The 24,123-nt window shown below is 33.2% G+C and overlaps 2 protein-coding genes across 5 annotated transcripts in view; one reads left to right on the top strand and one right to left on the bottom strand.

The window, feature by feature from the left end:
* LOC129755150 (ras-interacting protein RIP3) overlaps positions 1-24,123 on the bottom strand; it is a 430,486-nt gene that overhangs the window by 113,282 nt on the left and 293,081 nt on the right. The gene's annotated exons all lie outside the window — the stretch shown is intronic.
* On the top strand, positions 13,871-21,396 carry LOC129755156 (uncharacterized). The gene is made up of 4 exons (XM_055751511.1): positions 13,871-14,138; positions 14,231-14,322; positions 20,752-20,866; positions 21,178-21,396. Exons 1-4 carry the CDS (start codon positions 13,997-13,999, stop codon positions 21,297-21,299), a joined length of 471 nt encoding a protein of 156 aa, XP_055607486.1. The 5' UTR covers positions 13,871-13,996; the 3' UTR covers positions 21,300-21,396.

The raw sequence follows: 24,123 nt of genomic DNA, 5'->3' as shown, positions 1-24,123 counted from the left end.
CCTGTTTTTCTATCCAGCACCATTTTTGATCACGTTCATCGATTTTGACGAAACTTGGCCTAATGTTAGATCGAACATTTTTACATCTTTGGACCAAATTTCAAGATTTTTCAATAAAAATTGTCGAAGATACAGCAAATTTAGTAAAGAAATTCCAAATTTCCCTTTTTTACGGAAATAGCTCTATCTTTGTTACCTGTCATTGTAAAGACTTCAAATTTCGTGAAGTGTTAGTTTGATAGTTGAACTAAATTGTATGAAATTTCCATGAAAATATATCAACCGATAGAGAAATGGCAGCATATCAAAGTTGGAAGTGGGTGCGCAGCTTCACGCGATTTCATTCTTTTTTGAACGCAACTGTATCTGGTCTCGATGATGTCGCCAGATAAAGCTTAGTTCTTTTAGAAATGGGACAGTTACAAATGCGTGTATCTCAAAACCTTTTCGTTTGATCTAAATACTTTCTATGAAGGAATCGAAGGTTATCTTATGATAAATCATGAAAAAATTTGAAAAAAAAAATATTTATCGTTTTTTGAATGAAAAATTTCTTTATTATAATTGGTACCTCCCATTGGCAGGCGCACACTTTTTTTCAGCCATGATTTTGATCAGTTTTTTCAAACTTATACTGCGTCTTATCTGTATTTTAGGTGGATACATCCTTCTCCTTCAATTCTTCTCTTTTACGAACTGAGGCCAATTTAGTGGATATAGCTGTTTCGAAATTGTCAAAACTTGAATATTTTTTTAGCTACTTTAAATCGTTTTTATGGAATTTCTACTGGCAAAGTCTCAACATAACGAAGTAAAACCATCATGAGATTAAAATTCAAGCATAATCGGTTGGTATAGATCGTAGTTTGCGAAGGGTATATACAAAATTACTCTCTTTAGGCTTTTAAAAACAACGAAAACCAAAGTTTTTGTTTTGAAAATTGTTGTTTTTTTTTCCACAGGAGCAGAATTTTAGCAAATCATTATATTTTATCCAAAAAACCAGCAAATACATACTTGATTATGGACAGAACCGTGCCACGAGCAGACATGGTATAGTATTCAAACGCTGGAATTTGTTTGATATAGGGTATTTCATAAGTTTTGTCGTCCATCAGAAACCATCTGTCCCAAAGCCTCGGTACCGGCTATACAGCTCACGAGCTCTGGAACTAGCAAAAAATTATTGTTTGAGGTTAGGTTTGAATGACCCATCACTAGGTAACACTTTCAGCTTATCGGAGAAATTTTTTTTAGAAATTTAAGCGGTCTACATCTAGTTTTTCGCTTATTCAAAATTAAAAATGCTGGCATAAGCCGTGACTTCCCTGATGACCCTGAACCGTAGTTGCCGATCATGTGTTTCACTCCAATGCTTGATTTGAACGTCGTGGACATTTTTGATAATGTTTGCACACTTTTACATCACTCACACACAATAATTCATTGAATAATCAACGGTTTTGTTAGCTATCAATATGATAATGATGAATTTTGAAAGAAACTGTGCAAAATTATTTTTTTCTTTTTTTCTTGCATCATGAATATCTTAAAAACGCTTAAATTTAAAATTTTGAAAAAAAAATAGGTCGGATAGTAATTTTTACAGGCAGCAAAATGCTATCAAATTTTTGAATGTCCGATCACTAATAAACGAGCTATTAGCAAATGAAAGTGTCCCATTTCTAAAAGAACTAAGCTTTACTGCAATCAAAAGATAAACTCCTTGAACGGCTGTTCGGTGATTTCCTCAACGTCGTGTAACTTCGTCCAGCAAACGTTGGTGTCAAGCGGTGTGCCTAAGGGTTTGCAATTGGCCATACCAAATCGCTGCAGAACCTTCTCGACGTACCCTGATTGCAAAATCTCGATTTCACTCCTCTGGATGTCTCGCTTGATGGTCATTCCTAAGAAAGTTTTTACCTCCAACATATCCTTCATTTGTTATAGCCTTCCAAGGTTGGTTTTCATCCAGATAACTTCGGATACATCTTTTTCGGAAATCAGGATGTCATCCACGTACAGAATGAGGATGAGTCCTCGCTTGTAAGATCAATAAATGCAGCAGTCACTCTTCAACGGAACGAAACCAAGTTTTCGTATCTCGTCGTCGAATCGCTGATTCCAGGCACGACCCGCTTGTTTCAAGCCGTACAGGCTTTTCTGCAACCGAACGACCTTCGATTTGCCGATTTCGTCATTTGGCAACTGCATGAAGATAACCTCTTCTTAATTCCCGTTGAGAAATGCAGTTTTGACGTCCATCTGATGAACGATCATGTACTGTTCGTTTGCCAAGGCCAAGACGGTACGAACGCTCTCCATTTTGGCCACCGGAGCATAGGTTTCCCAGTAGTCCAGTCCTGGTCTTTGGGAACGCCCTTTCGCGACCAATCGAGCCTTGTAGCGACCATCATCTTTAAGTCCCAGTCGTCCCGGCGTTTCAGCTCAGTAATGTTTTGAAGTAGCTCCTCATGAATAATTGCGGCTACGTTAGCGACGCACATAGGAGTACTCTATGGAAAAAGTTGGCCAAAACCCGTTTTTCTCTTTAAAATGATTAAAAGTCTAATTTTCGTTGTTTTTAAGTATACACAACCCATTTTTAACCAAAATTTCAAATTTCATAATTTTGGTCTTTTCGGGTCATTCGCTGCACCCTTATAAAAAGTTTGTTTTTAAGCAAATTCGAAGCAAACCAGCCGATCAACTATCAGAAATTATGAAAAATATATTTTTTTAAACAAACAAATCAAACCCAATAAAAAAAGTATGTATAACACAAAGTAAATGCATGGCATGCTCGCTATCTGGAATAAAATTAGGGTCAAAATACGCTTAAATTTTTAAATTTCAAAATTGAAAATAGCTCGAGTTCGCAAGTATGCGCAAGATTTTTCTTTTGGACATGTTTAAGGAAGTTAGAAGCAATCGTGTGATACGGGAAATTTTTCCCGGCGGAGCCCGGAAGATAAACTTAATCACTAATTTGTGAAAAACTAATACAAGTTTTTTCGAAAATATTGCACTATTTTGTTTAGCTTCTCTACGACATGTGTTTATCAAGAAATAATCGCAATTTCAGTCACAACTCATTGGTCATATTAAAACTGAAGATTTGTAGAAGAAATTTTTTTGATAGTCTCATTATACTGCGTATTACGCAGCCTGTGATTGTACGTGATTATGCCAAATTTTGGAAAACAAAGTTTATAATTTTGATACATCAATGTCACGAGTTATGCCATTACGAACTCACTACATCGATGGTTCAAAATCGACAATACTCATATGCAACAACTATCTAAAAACCGAAAAACCTTTAAAAAAATTGATTTTTTTCAATTTTAATTTCGAGGTTTTGGCCAGGATTTGGGGTAAAATACTCCTGTGTGCGACGTACCGCTGAGTAGCTCCTCGAGTTCGCTGATTTCGTCTCAGCGCCGGTTCAGGATTGACGGAATCTTGTTCATCATCCTCATCTTCTGGAAAACCCGAACTGCTCTCGTAGTCGCTAGAGTTGACACATTTGCTGACCGCTCAAGTATGTTATCGGGCGCATGCACATCGGCTAACCGCTCCAAAGTGGTTTCAGGCTCTGGTGGGATCTCAGCTGGTTTCTCGGTGGATGAGGGGAGAGGTTCTGCGTGTTTTGTTGAGGTTCCATCAAGCTGGTTCATCAAAAATACCCAGTACCGAGATGGGAATCGAACCCATGCCATCAGTTGACCAGCGATTACCGTCTTACTACGCTAACCACGCTGTCAAAAGTCGCCGTCTTACGAACACCGTACCGTCGTCTGTATCGTTTCGAGACCGCACGTCGTAAACCGTCAAAGAGTCCGCTGATTTGTATGCCAAGTTTTTCAGCAGCGTGTATAGTTTTCAATCTCCAAACTGTGCTGATATCTACTTTGATACTCTACCAAACTATGACATTAGACTGCCACAGCATCATTTTACTGCCCAGGAGATTTTTAATGTTTTAAGTAACCTAAACCCGTTGAAAGGGCCCGGTCCGGATGGAATTCCATCGTCGTTGGCAACAAAACTCGCTGCTTTTCTAGCCACACCGCTCAAGATTATATTCAACCGATCGATTTCTGAATGTGTTTTTCCAAGTCTTTGGAAAATGGCTGCAATATCTCCTATTCATAAGTGTGGAAACGCTCACCATGTTGAGCACTACCGACCAATATCAATTCTTTGCTGTTTTTTCAAAGTTCTTGAAGTTTAGACATATGAAAGGTTTTATTCTGCAGCTACTCCGATAATTCTCGGATTCCAGCATGGTTTCGTTAAGAAGAGATCGACTGTGACAAACCTGATGTGCTATGTTCATGAAATACACACCGCAACTGATAAAAAATTGCAAGTGGATTCAGTATACATCGACTTCGCCAAAGCACAGTACCCCATAGCATTGCGGTGATGAAACTAGAGCGCTATGGTTTTCCTACATGGGCAACCAGATGGCTGCACTCGTACCTGATGAATCGTCGAGGCTTCATAAACATCCGTGGTACACATTCCTCGGTGTTCGATATGCCTTCTGGAGTTCCACAAGGAAGTAATTTAGGCCCGCTAATCTTTGTGCTTTTTGTAAATGACTTGGCCACCCGTCTTAAGTCATCAAAGCTTCTGTATGCTGATGACCTGAAATTCTACAGAGTAATTGACTCAATAATGGATAGCGCAGCGCTTCAAGAGGATATAGAAAGGTTATTGCTCTGGTGTGAAACAAACGGAATGAAAGTGAATGCCGAAAAGTGTAAATGCATAAGCTTTTTCAGAACCAGAGCTTCCGTTGCATTTGATTACTCGTTCCGCGACACTACACTAGAAAGAACAACCGTGATAAAAGATCTTGGAGAAACTTTCGATCAAAAGCTTTCTTTCGCCCAGCATATGGCAACAACAACAGCAAAGGCTTTCGCTTTCTTAGGATTCCTTCGCCGAAATACTTCGAGTTTTAAAGACCCTTATGCTCTAAAGACTGTGTTCTGCTCGCTCGTATGCAGTGTCTTGAAATACGCCGCACCAGTTTGGACACTTTATCATTCCATTCACATTGAAAGGGTCCAGAAAAGATTTCTCCGTTTCGCATTGCGTTATCTGCCTTGGCGAGATCCCGTTCGATTGCCACCGTACTCCGATAGATGTGGTCTATTATCATTGACGTCGCTGAGCCAAAGGAGAACTTATCTACAACGAATGTTCGTGTATGACATCATTACAAATGCTATCGATTGTCCGCATCTGCTTCAGTCTTTGAACCTACACCCTCCAACTCGACAACTACGTTACCAGACTCTTTTCTGGCTACCAAGCAGCAGAACAGTATTCGGCCAAAATCATCCGCTTCAACGATGCTGCCAAATGTTTAATGACGTTTCTTATTTGTTCGACTTCAATGTATCCAAAGCAAAATTTAAATGTTTGATTCGTGATGTAACCTTATTTTAAGCCAACTTTATAATCTAATTTAAGAAGAAGTTAATACTCGTGGTCTGTATGACAACATAGTCAAAGACATCAAATAAAATTTAAAATTAACCGCTCGACCACCAAGAAGTTTATTGTCACAATAGTGTTCTCTTCGTTATATTGACAATCATGGGAAAGCTTGATTTTCCATGATTGTCAGTATTAGGACTAGGATTGGTCGATCTTGGATCGATCCTTCGAAGATCGATCTTTCCAACTCAGATTTCCGATTTTTTGGATCGATTCTTCGGCCTGGAAAATATCGATTAGATGGTTTTTTTTGTCTTTATTAAAGAGATTTTCAATTTTTGTTGGTTCGTCTCTTTGAAAAATGGTGAGGTATTTTACAATTCGATAAACAAATAACTTACTTTAAGGAAACATAATATTTTTCTTCGACTTAATCGTTTTACAGAGCATTTCTCAATGATGTATCAATTTGGTGAGAGTCTTAAGATCGGTTTATGTTGTCCCTTAGATTCGTGAGCTGAGCCAGGTGTAAGATAACTTCCTATGCATGCAAGAATGCTTAAGCCGTAGTTTTTCCGCCGAAGCTAGACTCTATCGTTGGAGATGATAGACCTTATGGTCGTTGCATTCAAGAGCATTTACACAGCAATGGACACACGTAATTCCACTAATTTTGGTACCGTTCTACTCAGCAAACTTTGGCGCATCTTATCAGGTGAATTTTCTTCGATTTGTTGATAAAAATCAAAATTTGCCAGCAAAATGTAAAGTAATACGATAGAACTTATAAGAAAACTGTATTGACCGACAAGAATTACACTCGATACAAGTTGGCGTTTATTGGTTGATGATTTGAGCTAGACTAACTCCCTGAGAGCTGATATCAGTCTCGAAAATTACCTTACGCTCCTATCACTCTATTCTCTTATCATTCGATGGTAATATCCACTGAGGGATGTTCAAATTATAAGGGTATAACAGTTGGTGAGATGTGAGTAAAATCGTCGCCAACAGTTTATTTTCGATTCGATCTTTCGATCTTTTTTATGTTGATCTGGGGATATTTGGATATGAATATTTTAAGTACCGATGTAATTCCTGACACTAAAATTGCTTTTTTCGGAATTGGTGCTCACGATTAGATTGGCTTTCGTAGAAGTTTTATTTGAAGAATTCAACATATTGTTTAAGGTACACCGGCGTAAATGGGACGGTGTTTCGTATCGTTCAACTTCAAAATCATTAGAAAATCAGCAGTGGATTCAATAATTACGTTCAATGTGATTCAGAACATGCTAGTTATATGTATATACTAAAGCGATGTGGTTCAGAAAACGAACACACTCATAAGGATCGCAGTGAAACTTCTCGTTTCTTTGAAGAGACCTAATACAGTAAGGAAAATTTGTTTAAACGCACAGCTATATTTTAACATTCGGGTTAACCAGCCTACAATAACTGAACCAAATCAGTACCAAATGTTGAGTAATCTAAAGAATAGTCGATAACTGTATTGTTTTCAAATTTAAGTTCTTATGTGACAAAAATAGAGACAAAAATAGATTTTTATGAGGAAAAGTCGTTTAAACGCACTTTAGCTTTTATTTATTTAATCAAAAATTACTCAAACATTTTAACAGTAAAAAGTGGTTAATATTTGGTTTGCCTTCCGTTCTGGCGAATAGTTTCAAAAATTCTGTTCTGCATTGAATTGACGAGATTTTCAAGCGTTTTTTCAGGAATTGATAGCCAGCATTCTCTCACAGCCTCTAATTCCTTAACAGATCCGTACTGCTTTCCACCTTTGTACACAAGCCGAGCTAGGATGCCCCAAAGGTTTTCTATCGGGTTTAGGTCTGGACTGCGAGCAGGCCAATCCAAAACCGTAATGTCTCGCTCCAAAAACCATCGCATACTTGTCTTGCTGACATGGATGGCTGCGTTATCCTGTTGAAAAATGAAGTCTTCTGGCTGGCATAAAATCCTCAGCAAATGGAACCAGAACGTCTTCCAGGAGTTCCACGTACCTTTCTGAATTCATCCTGGTGGAAATGGTAGCAATAGGGGTTTCTCCGTGACGTGAAAAAGCACCCCAAACCATAAGCGTCCCGCCTCCAAAATTTCGAGTAAGCTTAACCTCGGGTTTCTTTCTCAAATCATGCCAGTAGTATGAACAACAATCAGGCCCGTCTAGATTGAACTTCTTTTCATCCGAAAACACCACATTATTCCATTCATTTCTTCAAGTCCAAGTACTTTTTGGCGAAATCCAATCTCGCCTGAATATGAGCTTGAGTCAAATTCGGTTTCTTGGCCTTTTTGGTGTACTTCAAGTGTCCAGAACCTCGCAGTATCTGCGCAATTCGCTTGTTGGTAATTGGGAGTCCTAGTTCCTTCTTAATTTCGGTTGCATTGTACCTTCCAGTTCAAGCCAGCTCCAGAATTCGGTTTCGTTCACGATTGCTGATTTTGGTATTTCCCTTGGTTTTCTTCTTTACACCGTATTTTCACCTTTCTTCAGCAAATTTCGAATCACTGTTTCGGATCTGTTTATTCTCCTTGCTATTTCACGATTGCTCATACCGGTTTTTTCAGTTCAAGAGCAACTTTTTGCTCCGATTCACTCAAGTATCTACCTTTCGCCATTTTAAAAATCACACCGTCAAAATGCCTGAATCGACTAAGCAGAAAGCAGAACAAAGCGCACTTACACTACTACAAGACCAAAAGACCAAGACCAAGACCAGAACGTAAAAGTTTTGATATCGCAGGTAAGCGAAATTCTTACTTTTCATGGTGTGCGTTTAAACGAATTTTCCATCCCAAAATCGAATTTTGTATCGTATTCAAAATACACACAATTTTCAAATTGAGTCATTACAGTTTTAAGTTGCACACCCAATGACTAATAGTATACAGTTTTGTTGACATGTTTTAGATCGCCTCATGAAGCGTAATCTAACAAAAATAGCATGCGTTTAAACGAATTTTCTCCACTGTATACTTAACTTCAAGGCGTACATCTTTCAAGGATATGATTACTAGCATCTTACAAATGCTAGAACCACCAACCCACAGAAAGTGTTCCTACTATGTATGCCGTGACAGAGATTCGATCTCATGTCCTTTTGCTTAGAAGACTTGAACGCTATCCTCTAGGCCACGGTCGGAGCAAAGCGAGAAAAATTATCACCTAAATTGTTCTAGACTGCTGGTGTGTTCACTTACCCCGCTTTAAGGGGTAAGTGGGGACGGGCGATTCTGCCTTTGAATTCTCAAGAAATTTTAAACAATTAGTATTTTCTTGATTGAATACGTTGCTCGAACAGTCCAAAACTTCAAAAAAAAGTGCATGATGGAAATGCTAAATACAGACCCCGTTCGTTTTTGGCAACATTCGATTTTGGCAACATTCGATTTTGGCAACATCCGATTTTGGCACATGTGCCAAAATCGAACGGTTTTTAGAAGCGACATTACCTTTTAGTTTTCTCTTTAACAGAACCAACATAATTTGGACAAACACCAAAGAAAACGTTTTAACGTTCAAAAATGGTGATAGAATACAACAACAAAAACAAAAGTTTTTAAAAAATTGATAAAGTACTCAAAAATTACAAAAATATGAAAAATTTAAAAAAATCCAAAACAAATACAAACAAAAGACTAAAAATGAAAAAATCAACTAAAAAATGATGGAGAATGACAAAAACAGCAAAAATGACAAAAAAAAAAACAAAGATTATAAACAAAACAAAAATAGTGCAAAATGCATCATAAACATGAGAAAAAAACTTTAAAAATTCTAAAAATGGTCGGAAATTGACTTAACATAACGTTAATGATAATAAAAAGAGTTATTTTGTGAAAACAGGAGAAAAAATATTTCAGACAAAAAACCGTTCGATTTTGGCAACATTCGATTTTGGCAACACAAAATGTTCGGGCATGTTGCCAAAAACGAACGGGGTCTGTACAGCTAAACTGTATTAGATGACGGAATGAAAATTTATAACCAGAAAGTCTACGATAAAATTGCAATTGGAAACTATGCAATTTGTCTTTGTAGTTAAAAATCGAAAGTAAACAAAACGAAGCTGTAAACATCCGTTATTGTCGGAAACGTTTTTTTTTACACATGGATAAAGGGTGATACGGTCAAAATTTGGTCAAGGGAAAACGCGTGTAAATCGGTGAAACCGTTTATTTAAAAATCAAATTAAATTTCTTTTTCAAGTTTAATTAGTATAAAATTCACGAAAAATATTCAGTTAGGCTTCCGCTTTTCCAAATCCGAATTGCCGGGCCTTACGCTTAACCCCTGCTATCAGATTTTGTACAGCCACCTTGTCCACCTTCTTCGCCGCAGAAAGCCAGTTTGCCTTGAACTGCTGCTCGTCCTAAGCAGTTTTTTTGGTCTTCTTTAGGTTCCGCTTGACAATGGCCCAGTATTTCTCAATTGGGCGGAGCTCTGGCGTGTTGGGAGGGTTCTTGTCCTTGGAAACCACCTGCACGTTGTTGGCGGCGTACCACTCCATGGCCATTTTACCGTAATGGCAAGATGCCAAAACAGTATGGAACATCCGTGTTTCTTCAGGAAAGGCAGCAGACGTTTATTCAAATATTCTTTCACGTAAATTTCTTGATTGACAGTCCCGGAAGCTATGAAAATGCTGCTTTTCAAGCCACAAATACAGATGGCTTGCCAAACATCCGCAACAATTATAACAAAAACATCAACAGGAATTCAAACATAAAAATATTCAATAATCGGGGCCACTCCAACTACCCCAAGAACTCCAACAATTTTAATCACAACAACACCAGATATTTCTTCACGAACTTTGACAGTTTCATGTGCTTGAAAATATCTGCTACTTTTCCCCTTCCTTTTTCCGTAAAAAACTCCTGTCCCGGAAGCTGCTTGTAGTCGGCTTTGACGTAGGTTTCGTCGTCCATTAACACGCAGTCAAACTTCGTCAGCATCGTCGTGTCCTCCTTTTGTTTATCATGGCGATTTGGAGTCACTACCTTCTTGTAAGTCAATAGCCCGGCTCGTTTTTTGGCTCGATGCACGGTTGTATACGATACACCCAGCTTATTTGCGGCATCTCGGAGAGAGAGCTTAAGGTTTCGCTTGAAACTACCGGCAACTCTCTTTGTCGTCTCAGCGGCTTCCGGTTTTCGATTTCTCCCCGATCCAGACTTCCTGGCTGTCGACAAACGTTCCCCAAACACTTTAATTACATTTGTAACGGTTGATTTGGCAACTTTTAGCGATTTTGCCAGCTTTGCGTGCGAGTAGCTCGGATTTTCGCGATGCGCGAGCAAAATTTTGATACGCTGCTCTTCTTCCTTGGACGGCATTTTGACAACTGAAGAGTGAATTCCAAAATCAAAATAGGAGCAACATTCTACACACACACCTTTAAAATGAGGGGTGTTTAGGGTTTTAAATGCAAAGTTGAAAGAAATACGTCAAGTTGATATTGACCAAATTTTGACCGTATCACCTTTTACGCTCAAATTTTAAAATTTTAAAATTCAAAATAGCTCGAGTGCACAAGTATGCGCACCATTTTTCTATTGGATATGGACGTTCGTGTGATATATGAAAATTTTCCCGGCGGAGCCCGGAAGATAAACACAAACACTAAATTATAAAAAAAAACAATATAATTTTGTTCGAAAGCATTGCACAATTTATTTAGCTTCTCTACTATATGTGTTTATCAAGAAATAATCGCAATTTCAGCCACAACTCAATGGTCATAAATGGTTATATTAAAACAGAATATTTATGGTAGAAATTTTGTTCACAGGCACATTATTCTGCGTGTTACGCAGCCTGTAATTGTATTTGTAAACGCCAATTTTTAATACATCAATGTTTCGAGTTATGCCATTACAAACTCACTACACCGATGGTTTAAAATCGACAATACTAATATGCAACAACTATCTAACAACCGAAAAACCTAAACAAAATAAGATCCTTTTAAATTTTAATTTCGAGGTTACGGCCAGGATTTGAAGTAGTATACTCCTGTATGGGACGGTCGGTTTTGCCTTTACATTTTCAAGAACAATTTGTGTATTCTTGGTTGAATAATGTTCGAAAAGTCCAAAATTTAAAAAAAAATAGTGAATGGTGCAACAGTAAGGCATCTTTTAATGATTATTGTGGGTAATTTTTTGTTGCAACACACTAGAACCGATTTTGTCGAAATTACATACACGCAAAATAATTTAGAAATTCACTATACGAGATTTTTTACGTTAACTATACTTTTGATGCATCACATATATTCTATATGTGCTTTGTAGTAGCTACAATAGAAGGGTTACCTATATAACTTTGAAATATTGTGTCCTATTGTGCATGTTTTTTATAAAAAGCCTCTTGTAACAAATGGAAAAAATCGAATAATCGGAGATCGATCTTCAAGCTTCAAGTTTTTATATGGATCAATCCCAGGACCGTTCATCAGAATTGATCTTGGTGATTGATCTTTTCCTGAAGATCGAATAATCCTAATAAGGGCCCCATGACCTTATAGGATTTTTTATTCATGCATTAATTACTGAACTAAAGATGATCCTCCAAACAGAGTTTTAAAAGTTACTACTTTTATTACTTTTTATGGTACAGATATGAAAGGGTTGAAGAGAAAAAAAAGGATAACAATTAGCTTTTTTCTTTTAATGAATTTTTCAGTTTTAGGGAGCGATGGGTTTGCGTATATTATAATTAACGTGATAAAAGTCTTTTGCATTGGAATTTTTCGATGATGAAGGCTTTATAAATGTGGGATCATTATTTCATCAAAATGGGAAGCGTCTATCAATAAAATAAATCATCTAATTTTGATAAAACTTATTTGTCAATTCGATAAATCATCGCATTATGCCAAAACGCCTACGTTTAACAATTTTTAACAAAAATCCTTCGAGAATTGTTGAAATTTTGACAATTTTTTTAAAAATTTTGTATGGAAGCCCCTAAAGAAACATGTTTGCATACCAGACTCGCGCCGGACTATTCGCTAGACGAAGCTTGCCAAATAGCCTGGTTGTACCGGACTCGCTCGGATATTTGATCCATAGTTTAGGAAAATTCCAGTCCGGCCCGGATTCCCGAATTTCGTTGAATGTAGTCTGGTTTTTGGCCCGGATTTATTCACTTTATCTGCAAAATCGATTAAAAAAAATTAACTCGAGTAGTTTAAATCTTTGAAAATTGCGTCTAAAACCAACTTTTTTTGAACAAGTTTTATCAAAATAATCAAGTACGGGTTTTTAGAAGCCTAAAATACGATTGAATTTTACTTATGTGCTCGACGACAAAAATAAATCATGTTTTTTTCTTGCTTTTTGTTAAAAAATTCATGGTTTTTTCGTAAATTTGATCGGATTTTTGCTTGAAATTTTTTCAATCGATTGTACGGATTTTGTCAGATTTTTTTTTATAAAAAACGCCCGTATTTGCCCGGTTCGGATACGTGCGGAAAAATTCTGGCAACCTTACGCTAGACCACCTACGCGCTTTGAAATATCTAAAATGTAAAGTTTGAGAAAAGTTTAAAAAAAAATCTTGCATCTATCTCCAATAATTTCTTAGATATCAAACCGAGATGTAACAGGACTTTAGAGTTTGTAAAAAATCATGTATCTGTGCATTAAATGTGTGCAACTCAGCTTTTGCTGTTGAGAAACCCCTATACCAGAACCACCGCCAATCATCTTCTAACATTTTCTAAAAGTGAGTTGACTTCGGTTCCGAGATAAAAAAAAACGCACTCCGATGGCACGGGGCGGAACCGAACTCATCATCACCGTCACCCTAAATCCCCATCATATTGGAACCACAAACCACACCAGCTGTAATTTCTTCAATTTCATCATTACAATTGGCTCTGTCCTGCCCTGCAGCCGCCAAGAAGAAACAAGAGCCTGCAAACCATAATTCTTTTTGTTTTAATGCTGTTGGTCCTATTCCAATTCAACGAGCTTTGTTGTTTTTTCTTTCTTCCCCATATATTATGCTAGAACATATGTAAATGCACTCATTGAAGAAAGACGACGACTCGAGTTAAGGCTGCTGTTATTGCAGTTAAGCTGCACTTCCTATTGCCCGGAGTTTTAGTTTATCGAGATTTCCGAATGCCCTAGTGCCGAAAAGCAAAAAACCGAAAACCGAAAAGCAACATGCATTCGAAATACAGGAATAATGCCATGCATGTTGTTTTTGAAAACTTATCCCTCTGCTATGTATTTCATTCTTGACTCGGGACTGTTGTTATTTTTGTTGTTCGACAAATGTTTATCCTGGCAAAGCGAGAAATCGTTACAGCCTCCAGTCGGGAATCCCTGGCTTGTGTTTTGGATTCTGAGCCAGGATCATCGCCGAAGGACCGTTTAGTCTTGTTCAAACGGTGACAGTGAGAGGATCATAGTCCGGTGGAATTTTGAAAATTTCCTTCTAAATTACGTCTCCCTGATTAGCTAGCTTCAACGGTCGGATTCGAAAAACCAAAAAATGGGATTCTGCGGGGATATCAAGTTTCATGGTTACTTTATTGGGGTTCTAGCCGGATTGCTGGAACTGACTTCGTTGGTGATCTCCGTATACGTGCAGTTAACGTTCGATGAACCGGAACAGTCGGATCTGCCCAAGGATTGTGAGTTATTGGCTTGGTGCCACCATATAATTTTTCTTCAGTTGTGTCCTCCGACTAAAGTGCTCTTTTCTTTTCTTATTCTGTATCCCCAGTGAACGATTTGATCAGCTGCTCGGTTGTGGATTTTATTGGAGACGCGCTAATTTTGATGGCCGTTGGATTGTTGCTCTACGGAATTCATAAGGTAAATTTTTGCTTTAAAAACAGTTGAAAATTTCACGATAATGTTACAGGGATGAATGACATCCAGATGTTAAAATCCTAAAGAGAAAAAAATTTTTTTTTAAAAATAAGGTTACACTCTTCACAGAAAAATCAGCTTAATGGATATGCAAATAATTAAATAAATCGAATTTAATTAGTTTTTCCAAAAAGAAGCTTTGATATATTTCATAGCTCAAAACATGATTTTTTTTATTATTTTTTAAAGATTTTTTCTCTGACATCTTTCTGATTGAAAACTTTCATTGATAAGCTGAAAATTTTATAAACAAATACCAAATTTAATCAATACAAGAACATTTTCTATCCTCTCGTTCAAGAACAGTGGCAAATGATTAAAAATTATATACAAAACAGAAAAATTTGCAAAAAAAAAATCATGATAAAAATATATATTAAAAATTTCGGAATATTGAACCTTAAACATAAAATAAAAAACACAAAATAATATGAAGAAATTCAAAAAACTTACACTTAAAAATGACAAAAAATGAGAAGATAAACACACTACATTTTGTCAATTTTTACCTTTTTGTCCTTTTTGATATTTTTGTCTTTTTGAAAGATTAGTCATTTTTTGTGATCTTTGTAATTTTTGTAATTTTTGTCATTCTTGTAATGTTTGTCATTTTTTGTAATTTTTGAGATTTCTTCAATTTTTGTAATTTTTATAATTTTTTGTATTCTTTGTGATATTTGTCATTTTTGTCATTTTTGTCATTTTTGTGATTCTTGTCATTTTTGTCATTTTTGTCATCTTTGTAATAATTGTCATTTTTGTCATTTTTGTCATTTTTGTCATTTTTGTCATTTTTGTCATTTTTGTCATTTTTGTCATTTTTGTCATTTTTGTCATTTTTGTCATTTTTGTCATTTTTGTCATTTTTGTCATTTTTGTCATTTATGTCATTTTTGTCATTTTTGTCATTTTTGTCATTTTTGTCATTTTTGTCATTTTTATCATTTTTGTCATTTTTATCATTTTTGTCATTTTTGTCATTTTTGTCATTTTTGTCATTTTTGTCATTTTTGTCATTTTTGTCATTTTTGTCATTTTTGTCATTTTTGTCATTTTTGTCATTTTTGTCATTTTTGTCATTTTGTCATTTTGTCATTTTGTCATTTTGTCATTTTTGTCATTTTTGTCAATTTTGTCATTTTTTTCATTTTTTTCATTTTTTTCATTTTTTTTCATTTTTGTCATTTTTGTCATTTTTGTCATTTTTGTCATTTTTGTCTTTTTTGTCATTTTTGTCATTTTTGTCATTTTTGTCATTTTTGTTATTTTTGTCATTTTTGTCATTTTTGTCATTTTTGTTATTTTTGTAATTTTTGTCATTTTTGTCATTTTTGTCATTTTTGTCATTTTTGTCATTTTTGTCATTTTTGTCATTTTTGTCATTTTTGTCATTTTTGTCATTTTTGTCATTTTTGTCATTTTTGTCATTTTTGTCATTTTTGTCATTTTTGTCATTTTTGTCATTTTTGTCATTTTTGTCATTTTTGTCATTTTTGTCATTTTTGTCATTTTTGTCATTTTTGTCATTTTTGTCATTTTTGTCATTTTTGTCATTTTTGTCATTTTTGTCATTTTTGTCATTTTTGTCATTTTTGTCATTTTTGTCATTTTTGTCATTTTTGTCATTTTTGTCATTTTTGTCATTTTTGTCATTTTTGTCATTTTTGTCATTTTTGTCATTTTTGTCATTTTTGTCATTCTTGTCATTTTTGTCATTTTTGTCATTTTTGTCATTTTTGTCATTTTTGTCATTTTTGTCATTTTTGTCATTTTTGTCATTTTTGTCATTTTTGTCATTTTTGTCATTTTTGTCATTTTTGTCATTTTTGTCATTTTTGTCATTTTTGTCATTTTTGTCATTTTTGTCATTTTTGTCATTTTTGTCATTTTTGTCATTTTTGTCATTTTTGTCATTTTTTTCATTTTTGTCATTTTTGTCATTTTTGTCATTTTTGTCATTTTTGTCATTTTTTTCATTTTTGTCATTTTTGTCATTTTTGTCATTTTTGTCATTTTTGTCATTTTTGTCATTTTTGTCATTTTTGTCATTTTTGTCATTTTTGTCATTTTTGTCATTTTTGTCATTTTTGTCATTTTTGTCATTTTTGTCATTTTTGTCATTTTTGTCATTTTTGTCATTTTTGTCATTTTTGTCATTTTTGTCATTTTTGTCATTTTTGTCATTTTTGTCATTTTTGTCATTTTTGTCATTTTTGTCATTTTTGTCATTTTTGTCATTTTTGTCATTTTTGTCATTTTTGTCATTTTTGTCATTTTTGTCATTTTTGTCATTTTTGTCATTTTTGTCATTTTTGTCATTTTTGTCATTTTTGTCATTTTTGTCATTTTTGTCATTTTTGTCATTTTTGTCATTTTTGTCATTTTTGTCATTTTTGTCATTTTTGTCATTTTTGTCATTTTTGTCATTTTTGTCATTTTTGTCATTTTTGTCATTTTTGTCATTTTTGTCATTTTTGTCATTTTTGTCATTTTTGTCATTTTTGTCATTTTTGTCATTTTTGTCATTTTTGTCATTTTTGTCATTTTTGTCATTTTTGTCATTTTTGTCATTTTTGTCATTTTTGTCATTTTTGTCATTTTTGTCATTTTTGTCATTTTTGTCATTTTTGTCATTTTTGTCATTTTTGTCATTTTTGTCATTTTTGTCATTTTTGTCATTTTTGTCATTTTTGTCATTTTTGTCATTTTTGTCATTTTTGTCATTTTTGTCATTTTTGTCATTTTTGTCATTTTTGTCATTTTTGTCATTTTTGTCATTTTTGTCATTTTTGTCATTTTTGTCATTTTTGTCATTTTTGTCATTTTTGTCATTTTTGTCATTTTTGTCATTTTTGTCATTTTTGTCATTTTTGTCATTTTTGTCATTTTTGTCATTTTTGTCATTTTTGTCATTTTTGTCATTTTTGTCATTTTTGTCATTTTTGTCATTTTTGTCATTTTTGTCATTTTTGTCATTTTTGTCATTTTTGTCATTTTTGTCATTTTTGTCATTTTTGTCATTTTTGTCATTTTTGTCATTTTTGTCATTTTTGTCATTTTTGTCATTTTTGTCATTTTTGTCATTTTTGTCATTTTTGTCATTTTTGTCATTTTTGTCAGTTTTGTCAGTTTTGTCAGTTTTGTCAGTTTTGTCAGTTTTGTCATTTTTGTCATTTTTGTCATTTTTGTCATTTTTGTCTTTTTTGTCATTTTTGTCATTTTTGTCATTTTTGTCATTTTTGTCATTTTTGTCATTTTTGTCATTTTTGTCATTTTTGTCATTTTTGTCATTTTTGTCATTTTTGTCATTTTTGTCATTTTTGTCATTTTTGTCATTTTTGTCATTTTTGTCATTTTTGTCATTTTTGTCATTTTTGTCATTTTTGTCATTTTTGTCATTTTTGTCATTTTTGTCATTTTTGTCATTTTTTTCATTTTTTTCATTTTTGTCATTTTTGTCATTTTTGTCATTTTTGTCATTTTTGTCATTTTTGTCATTTTTGTCATTTTTGTCATTTTTGTCATTTTTGTCATTTTTGTCATTTTTGTCATTTTTGTCATTTTTGTCATTTTTGTCATTTTTGTCATTTTTGTCATTTTTGTCATTTTTGTCATTTTTGTCATTTTTGTCATTTTTGTCATTTTTGTCATTTTTGTCATTTTTGTCATTTTTGTCATTTTTGTCATTTTTGTCATTTTTGTCATTTTTGTCATTTTTGTCATTTTTGTCATTTTTGTCATTTTTGTCATTTTTGTCATTTTTGTCATTTTTGTCATTTTTGTCATTTTTGTCATTTTTGTCATTTTTGTCATTTTTGTCATTTTTGTCATTTTTGTCATTTTTGTCATTTTTGTCATTTTTGTCATTTTTGTCATTTTTGTCATTTTTGTCATTTTTGTCATTTTTGTCATTTTTGTCATTTTTGTCATTTTTGTCATTTTTGTCATTTTTGTCATTTTTGTCATTTTTGTCATTTTTGTCATTTTTGTCATTTTTGTCATTTTTGTCATTTTTGTCATTTTTGTCATTTTTGTCATTTTTGTCATTTTTGTCATTTTTGTCATTTTTGTCATTTTTGTCATTTTTGTCATTTTTGTCATTTTTGTCATTTTTGTCATTTTTGTCATTTTTGTCATTTTTGTCATTTTTGTCATTTTTGTCATTTTTGTCATTTTTGTCATTTTTGTCATTTTTGTCATTTTTGTCATTTTTGTCATTTTTGTCATTTTTGTCATTTTTGTCATTTTTGTCATTTTTGTCATTTTTGTCATTTTTGTCATTTTTGTCATTTTTGTCATTTTTGTCATTTTTGTCATTTTTGTCATTTTTGTCATTTTTGTCATTTTTGTCATTTTTGTCATTTTTGTCATTTTTGTCATTTTTGTCATTTTTGTCATTTTTGTCATTTTTGTCATTTTTGTCATTTTTGTCATTTTTGTCATTTTTGTCATTTTTGTCATTTTTGTCAGTTTTGTCAGTTTTGTCAGTTTTGTCAGTTTTGTCAGTTTTGTCAGTTTTGTCAGTTTTGTCAGTTTTGTCAGTTTTGTCAGTTTTGTCAGTTTTGTCAGTTTTGTCATTTTTGTCATTTTTGTCATTTTTGTCATTTTTGTCATTTTTGTCATTTTTGTCATTTTTGTCATTTTTGTCATTTTTGTCATTTTTGTCATTTTTGTCATTTTTGTCATTTTTGTCATTTTTGTCATTTTTGTCATTTTTGTCATTTTTGTCATTTTTGTCATTTTTGTCATTTTTGTCATTTTTGTCATTTTTGTCATTTTTGTCATTTTTGTCATTTTTGTCATTTTTGTCATTTTTGTCATTTTTGTCATTTTTGTCATTTTTGTCATTTTTGTCATTTTTGTCATTTTTGTCATTTTTGTCATTTTTGTCATTTTTGTCATTTTTGTCATTTTTGTCATTTTTGTCATTTTTGTCATTTTTGTCATTTTTGTCATTTTTGTCATTTTTGTCATTTTTGTCATTTTTGTCATTTTTGTCATTTTTGTCATTTTTGTCATTTTTGTCATTTTTGTCATTTTTGTCATTTTTGTCATTTTTGTCATTTTTGTCATTTTTGTCATTTTTGTCATTTTTGTCATTTTTGTCATTTTTGTCATTTTTGTCATTTTTGTCATTTTTGTCATTTTTGTCATTTTTGTCATTTTTGTCATTTTTGTCATTTTTGTCATTTTTGTCATTTTTGTCATTTTTGTCATTTTTGTCATTTTTGTCATTTTTGTCATTTTTGTCATTTTTGTCATTTTTGTCATTTTTGTCATTTTTGTCATTTTTGTCATTTTTGTCATTTTTGTCATTTTTGTCATTTTTGTCATTTTTGTCATTTTTGTCATTTTTGTCATTTTTGTCATTTTTGTCATTTTTGTCATTTTTGTCATTTTTGTCATTTTTGTCATTTTTGTCATTTTTGTCATTTTTGTCATTTTTGTCATTTTTGTCATTTTTGTCATTTTTGTCATTTTTGTCATTTTTGTCATTTTTGTCATTTTTGTCATTTTTGTCATTTTTGTCATTTTTGTCATTTTTGCCATTTTTGTCATTTTTGTCATTTTTGTCATTTTTGTCATTTTTGTCATTTTTGTCATTTTTGTCATTTTTGCCCCTTTTCATTTTTGTCATTTTTGTCATTTTTGTCATTTTTGTCATTTTTGTCATTTTTGTCATTTTTGTCATTTTTGTCATTTTTGTTATTTTTGTTATTTTTGTCTTTTTTGTCTTTTTTTTTTTGTTTTTTGTCTTTTTTTATTTTTTTGCAAGTTTTGTAATTTTTGATATTTTTGTCATTTATGTCTTTTTTGTTTGATTTGTCATTTTTGTTGTTTTTCGCTAGTTTTGTAATTTATATCAATATTGTAATTTTTGACATTTTTGTCTTTTTTCGATGTTTGTTAATTTTGTGTTTGTTTTCGATGTTGTCATATTATTCTTTTCATCGTTTTTGTATTTTTCTAACTTAGTGTCTTTTTTGGTAATTTTACCGTTTTTTTAGTTTATTTATTTATAAATTTTTTCTTTTTTCTTTATTTTTTTTATTTTTGTATTTATTGTAGTTTTTTCATTTTCTGTCATTGTCCTTGTTTTTTTTAATTTTTTTTTTTATTTTTGTAATTTTTTAATTTTCGACCAAAATGTCTTTGATCTCGGTTTGTTTTGTAATTTGATTTTTTTTTTCGCTTTTATGAATTTTTATCATTTTAGTCATTGTTCTCGTTTTTGTCTTTTCTTTCATTTGTTTTTTGTCATTTTTGTTTGTATCAATTTGTTTTGTGTCTTTTTTCAATCTGAACTAAAATACCACACTCTGTATTAATTTTTTCTTTAATTTTCCATTCCTTCCTCTGCCTCCTTTCCAGGAAAACCGCTACTGCCTCATCCCGTTCACATTCGCGATCTGCTTCGATTGGGTGTCCTACTTGGCCGACAACGTACACCGACCTATGCCTTATCACGTGTGGCTTCTGACAACGGGTAAGCACGAGCAGTTAATTCACCTATTTAGTTTACGCAAAAAGAAACCCCTAGGCAATTATCAAGCAACCAACCGAGTGTGTGAGTAATTTACGTATTCGGTCATAAATCTCACAAAAAGCATGACCTAGTGCTACCAACTTTTTGGTGAAGCTTGCCCAAAAAACGAAAAAGACCTGAGGTATACTTTGTATAAACATTGATACTTGCTTAGAGTTTTCTAATCAGCTCGCCTATAATGGGCATTCGTTTTTCAATTTAACCTAATAAAGCTTTTTTCGATTTTCCTCTCTCTTTTTTTTTTTTTGCAGCATGTTTTGTGTACATTTTTGTGGCCATGCTTAGCTTGTTCATTTTGTTCAGCTTGAAAATTGAGTCGCCGAAAAAAGGCGGACAGCAGATGGCGAAGTTCACGCTGGACAATGTTGTCTGAGGATTGCGAGGAGGAAGGAATTTGGTTCTTATCAAGCGCACTGTAAATAGTATAAGATATTTATTCTAATATATTAGGATCTTTTTTTTTAATGAAATTTCAAGTTGTTTTATTGAATCTTCGAACAATCAAACAGTCCGAATACCGTTAGCAATATGCCTATTAAACCCTTAATCCGTTCAAGAGCGTCAATAAAACACTATAATCCGAAAAAAAATTGCCAGAACCCCCAGTAATCGAAAGAAATTTGACATTTTGCAGAATTCCTTTTCTAAAGCTCTCACAAAAAACTCTCATTTGAAATTTAAACAAAGCAGAGGTTGCAGAATTTCAATGCCGCTCGGCGCTAAATTTATGCCAAAAATGCACTGAAAAGTGCTAGTTCTGAAAAATGATTAGATTTATTGATTTAACCCTTTGTTTTTAGGTAGTTCTGAAAACGCTAATAAAGCCTTTGCTAAAAATTCTGTTTAAGTTGTTTAGAAAGAGTTTTGAATGCTCTATTGAAACTCCAATGAAACATAAATGATGGAGTTTGTTCTAAGCTTTTTTTGCAGGTTTTAAAATAGCACGCAGTGTTTGATTTTGAAACCTTTATAAAATGAGACGACAGTTCTCAATCAAGATGCCAAAACAGTACACGCTTAGGATAGATTGCACATATTTCAATTGAGGTTCTCATTTTTACACATTTTTGATCATGTGCGTTGTTTTTGATTCAAATAAAAATCTTCTAAATACTTCAAATCCCCAGAAGATGTATGAGTATCTCTAAGATATGAGTATTGAGTAAAAGAGCCCGCTTCCGCTTCTTTTTACGCTGTAAATTACTCAAAATCTAATAAACGAGTAGAAGTCGAATTTCGCTATCTGACACCATCTTGAAATCGTTTCTTTACAAACCTGTATAGTGATGATAAAAGTTTGAAATCCTCATAATCGGGTGGAATTGGGTTATAGGGCTAAACAAGAAGAAATCGAATTGGCGGCTTCAACTCAAGATTAAAATGCTGTAAATCTCTGAAAATCAAATGAAAGCCCCATAATACGGGTTGCTGAAAAGGCTGTATACAAAGAAGTCGAATTTGGTATTCTGACGCTATCTTGAAATTCAAGATGGCGGCTTCGGCTGTTCTTTTCAAACCTGTATTGATATTATTGATAATCGCTTGAAACCTCCATAATATTGGTGTAAGTTGAAAAGGCTAAACTAGAAGAAGTTAAATTTCACTATCTAATGCCATCTTGAAATCCAAGATGGCGGCTTCCACTGCGCTTCAAAATGCTGTAAATCACTGAAAGTCGCAAGATCAGCGGAAGTCACCATGATGGGTGGCGTCAGAGAGCAAAATTTGACTTCTACTCGTTAAGCCCCTCCATGTTGCGGAAGTTCATGTGATTTTTAGTCGTTTACATCATTTTAGAGTTAATAGGGTGCCGCCATTTTGGATTTCATGATGACCTCAGAAAGCGAAATTCGATTTCATATAGTTCAGCCATTTCACCCAATACCAATATTGTGGGGATTTTTAATGATCAACAGCATTTTAAAGTTAAGCGAAAGCTGCCATCTTGGACTCGGGGAACTCATGGAATAAAGAAAAAAAAACAAAAATTGCTAACATGTTTTATAAAAGCTTAATAAAAGCTTAGATGACCATAATGATTTTATCGAAGATTAAAAAATTGATCATGATGACATTTCTAGAACCAAATAGCCAGATTTTAGCTTTATTATTTAGAGTTCTGGAGGATATGTAGAATGCGCTTCAGCTTTTTATGAAGATTAATCCTATAGCTGTAACGAAGTTCTGCTGACTATAATAAAGCTAAAATTGTTACTTGGATTTGAAATGAGTAGTGGTGTGAATGTATCTCTGTCGTCCTACCATTCTTCTCCATCTTCTGCTTGACAATTGCTCAAATTTTTTCGAGAGGGCAGAATTGAGGGCAGTTGGATGGGTTGATGTCCTTTTCGACAAAATCCACCCGTTGGCTCGATACCACTTTGGTATAGGCTTGCCAGATGGTTTTCAAAAAAGCCGGATATTTTGTGAAAAAAGCGGGACACAGCCGAAAAAAGCGGGACATTTTTGAATCTGTTAGAAAAAGTCATGAAACGTGTGTATTAGAGCGCTGCAAAAAATGACTTTTTGCTCCCTTATGTTTTTCCGATGCCTTTTGGGTCACCAAGCATCAATGTAAAATTTGAGATGATTTGGTTGAATCCTTAGTTAGCGCGACGCGATTCAATTTTGTATTGAAGAAGAAAATTTTGCACATTAAATAATCCAGAAAATTCAAGTGAACAGCAAAGCATTTCATGAACAAAGTTATAACCATTTCAAATAAAAAATCTAAATCCATTGAATTATTTTTAAATGGCAGACTTTACTTGCTAGAGTTTTTAATAATTTCATAAGATGTTTTTGCAAAGGTTATATAAATCAATAAATTCCCTGGCTATGCAAAGCAGTTTTTTTTATTTTTTTTTTCTCATTTAACGTTTACACAGCTTTCAAATAAGCAGTCAAAATTGTTAAAATGTAACAACATATTTTGAAAAAATTAATTTTGTATACCATCGAATATCTTTTCTGGTGTACAAGTTCTGTTTGCGCTTTGTTCACATGAATTGTACAGCAAGAAGCAAGGAATATTTTTCATCCAATGTTATATTTTTTGTTACTTTCAATACATTCCTACATTCTTCATTGGGAAGAAAAAATTTGTATACCAATACAAATTTCCATACAAAATTACTTTTTACTTGAATATAAAATTTTATAAATCGGCAACATAGCTTAGTTGGTAAAACACCTGC

The sequence above is a fragment of the Uranotaenia lowii genome, chromosome 3, assembly GCF_029784155.1.
Source record: "Uranotaenia lowii strain MFRU-FL chromosome 3, ASM2978415v1, whole genome shotgun sequence".
In the NCBI taxonomy this organism is placed as follows: Eukaryota; Metazoa; Arthropoda; class Insecta; order Diptera; family Culicidae; genus Uranotaenia; species Uranotaenia lowii.
Note: the sequence above shows the minus strand (reverse complement) of the source record. Positions and strands in the feature narration are given on the sequence as shown.

Bases quoted from the DNA above. Each gene is read 5' to 3' on its own strand.
- LOC129755156 (XM_055751511.1), top strand. From the start codon at position 13,997: ATGGGATTCTGCGGGGATATCAAGTTTCATGGTTACTTTATTGGGGTT. The intron at 14,139-14,230 runs GTGAGTTATTGG...CTGTATCCCCAG, and splicing joins GTCGGATCTGCCCAAGGATT to TGAACGATTTGATCAGCTGC. The intron at 20,867-21,177 runs GTAAGCACGAGC...TTTTTTTTGCAG, and splicing joins CGTGTGGCTTCTGACAACGG to CATGTTTTGTGTACATTTTT.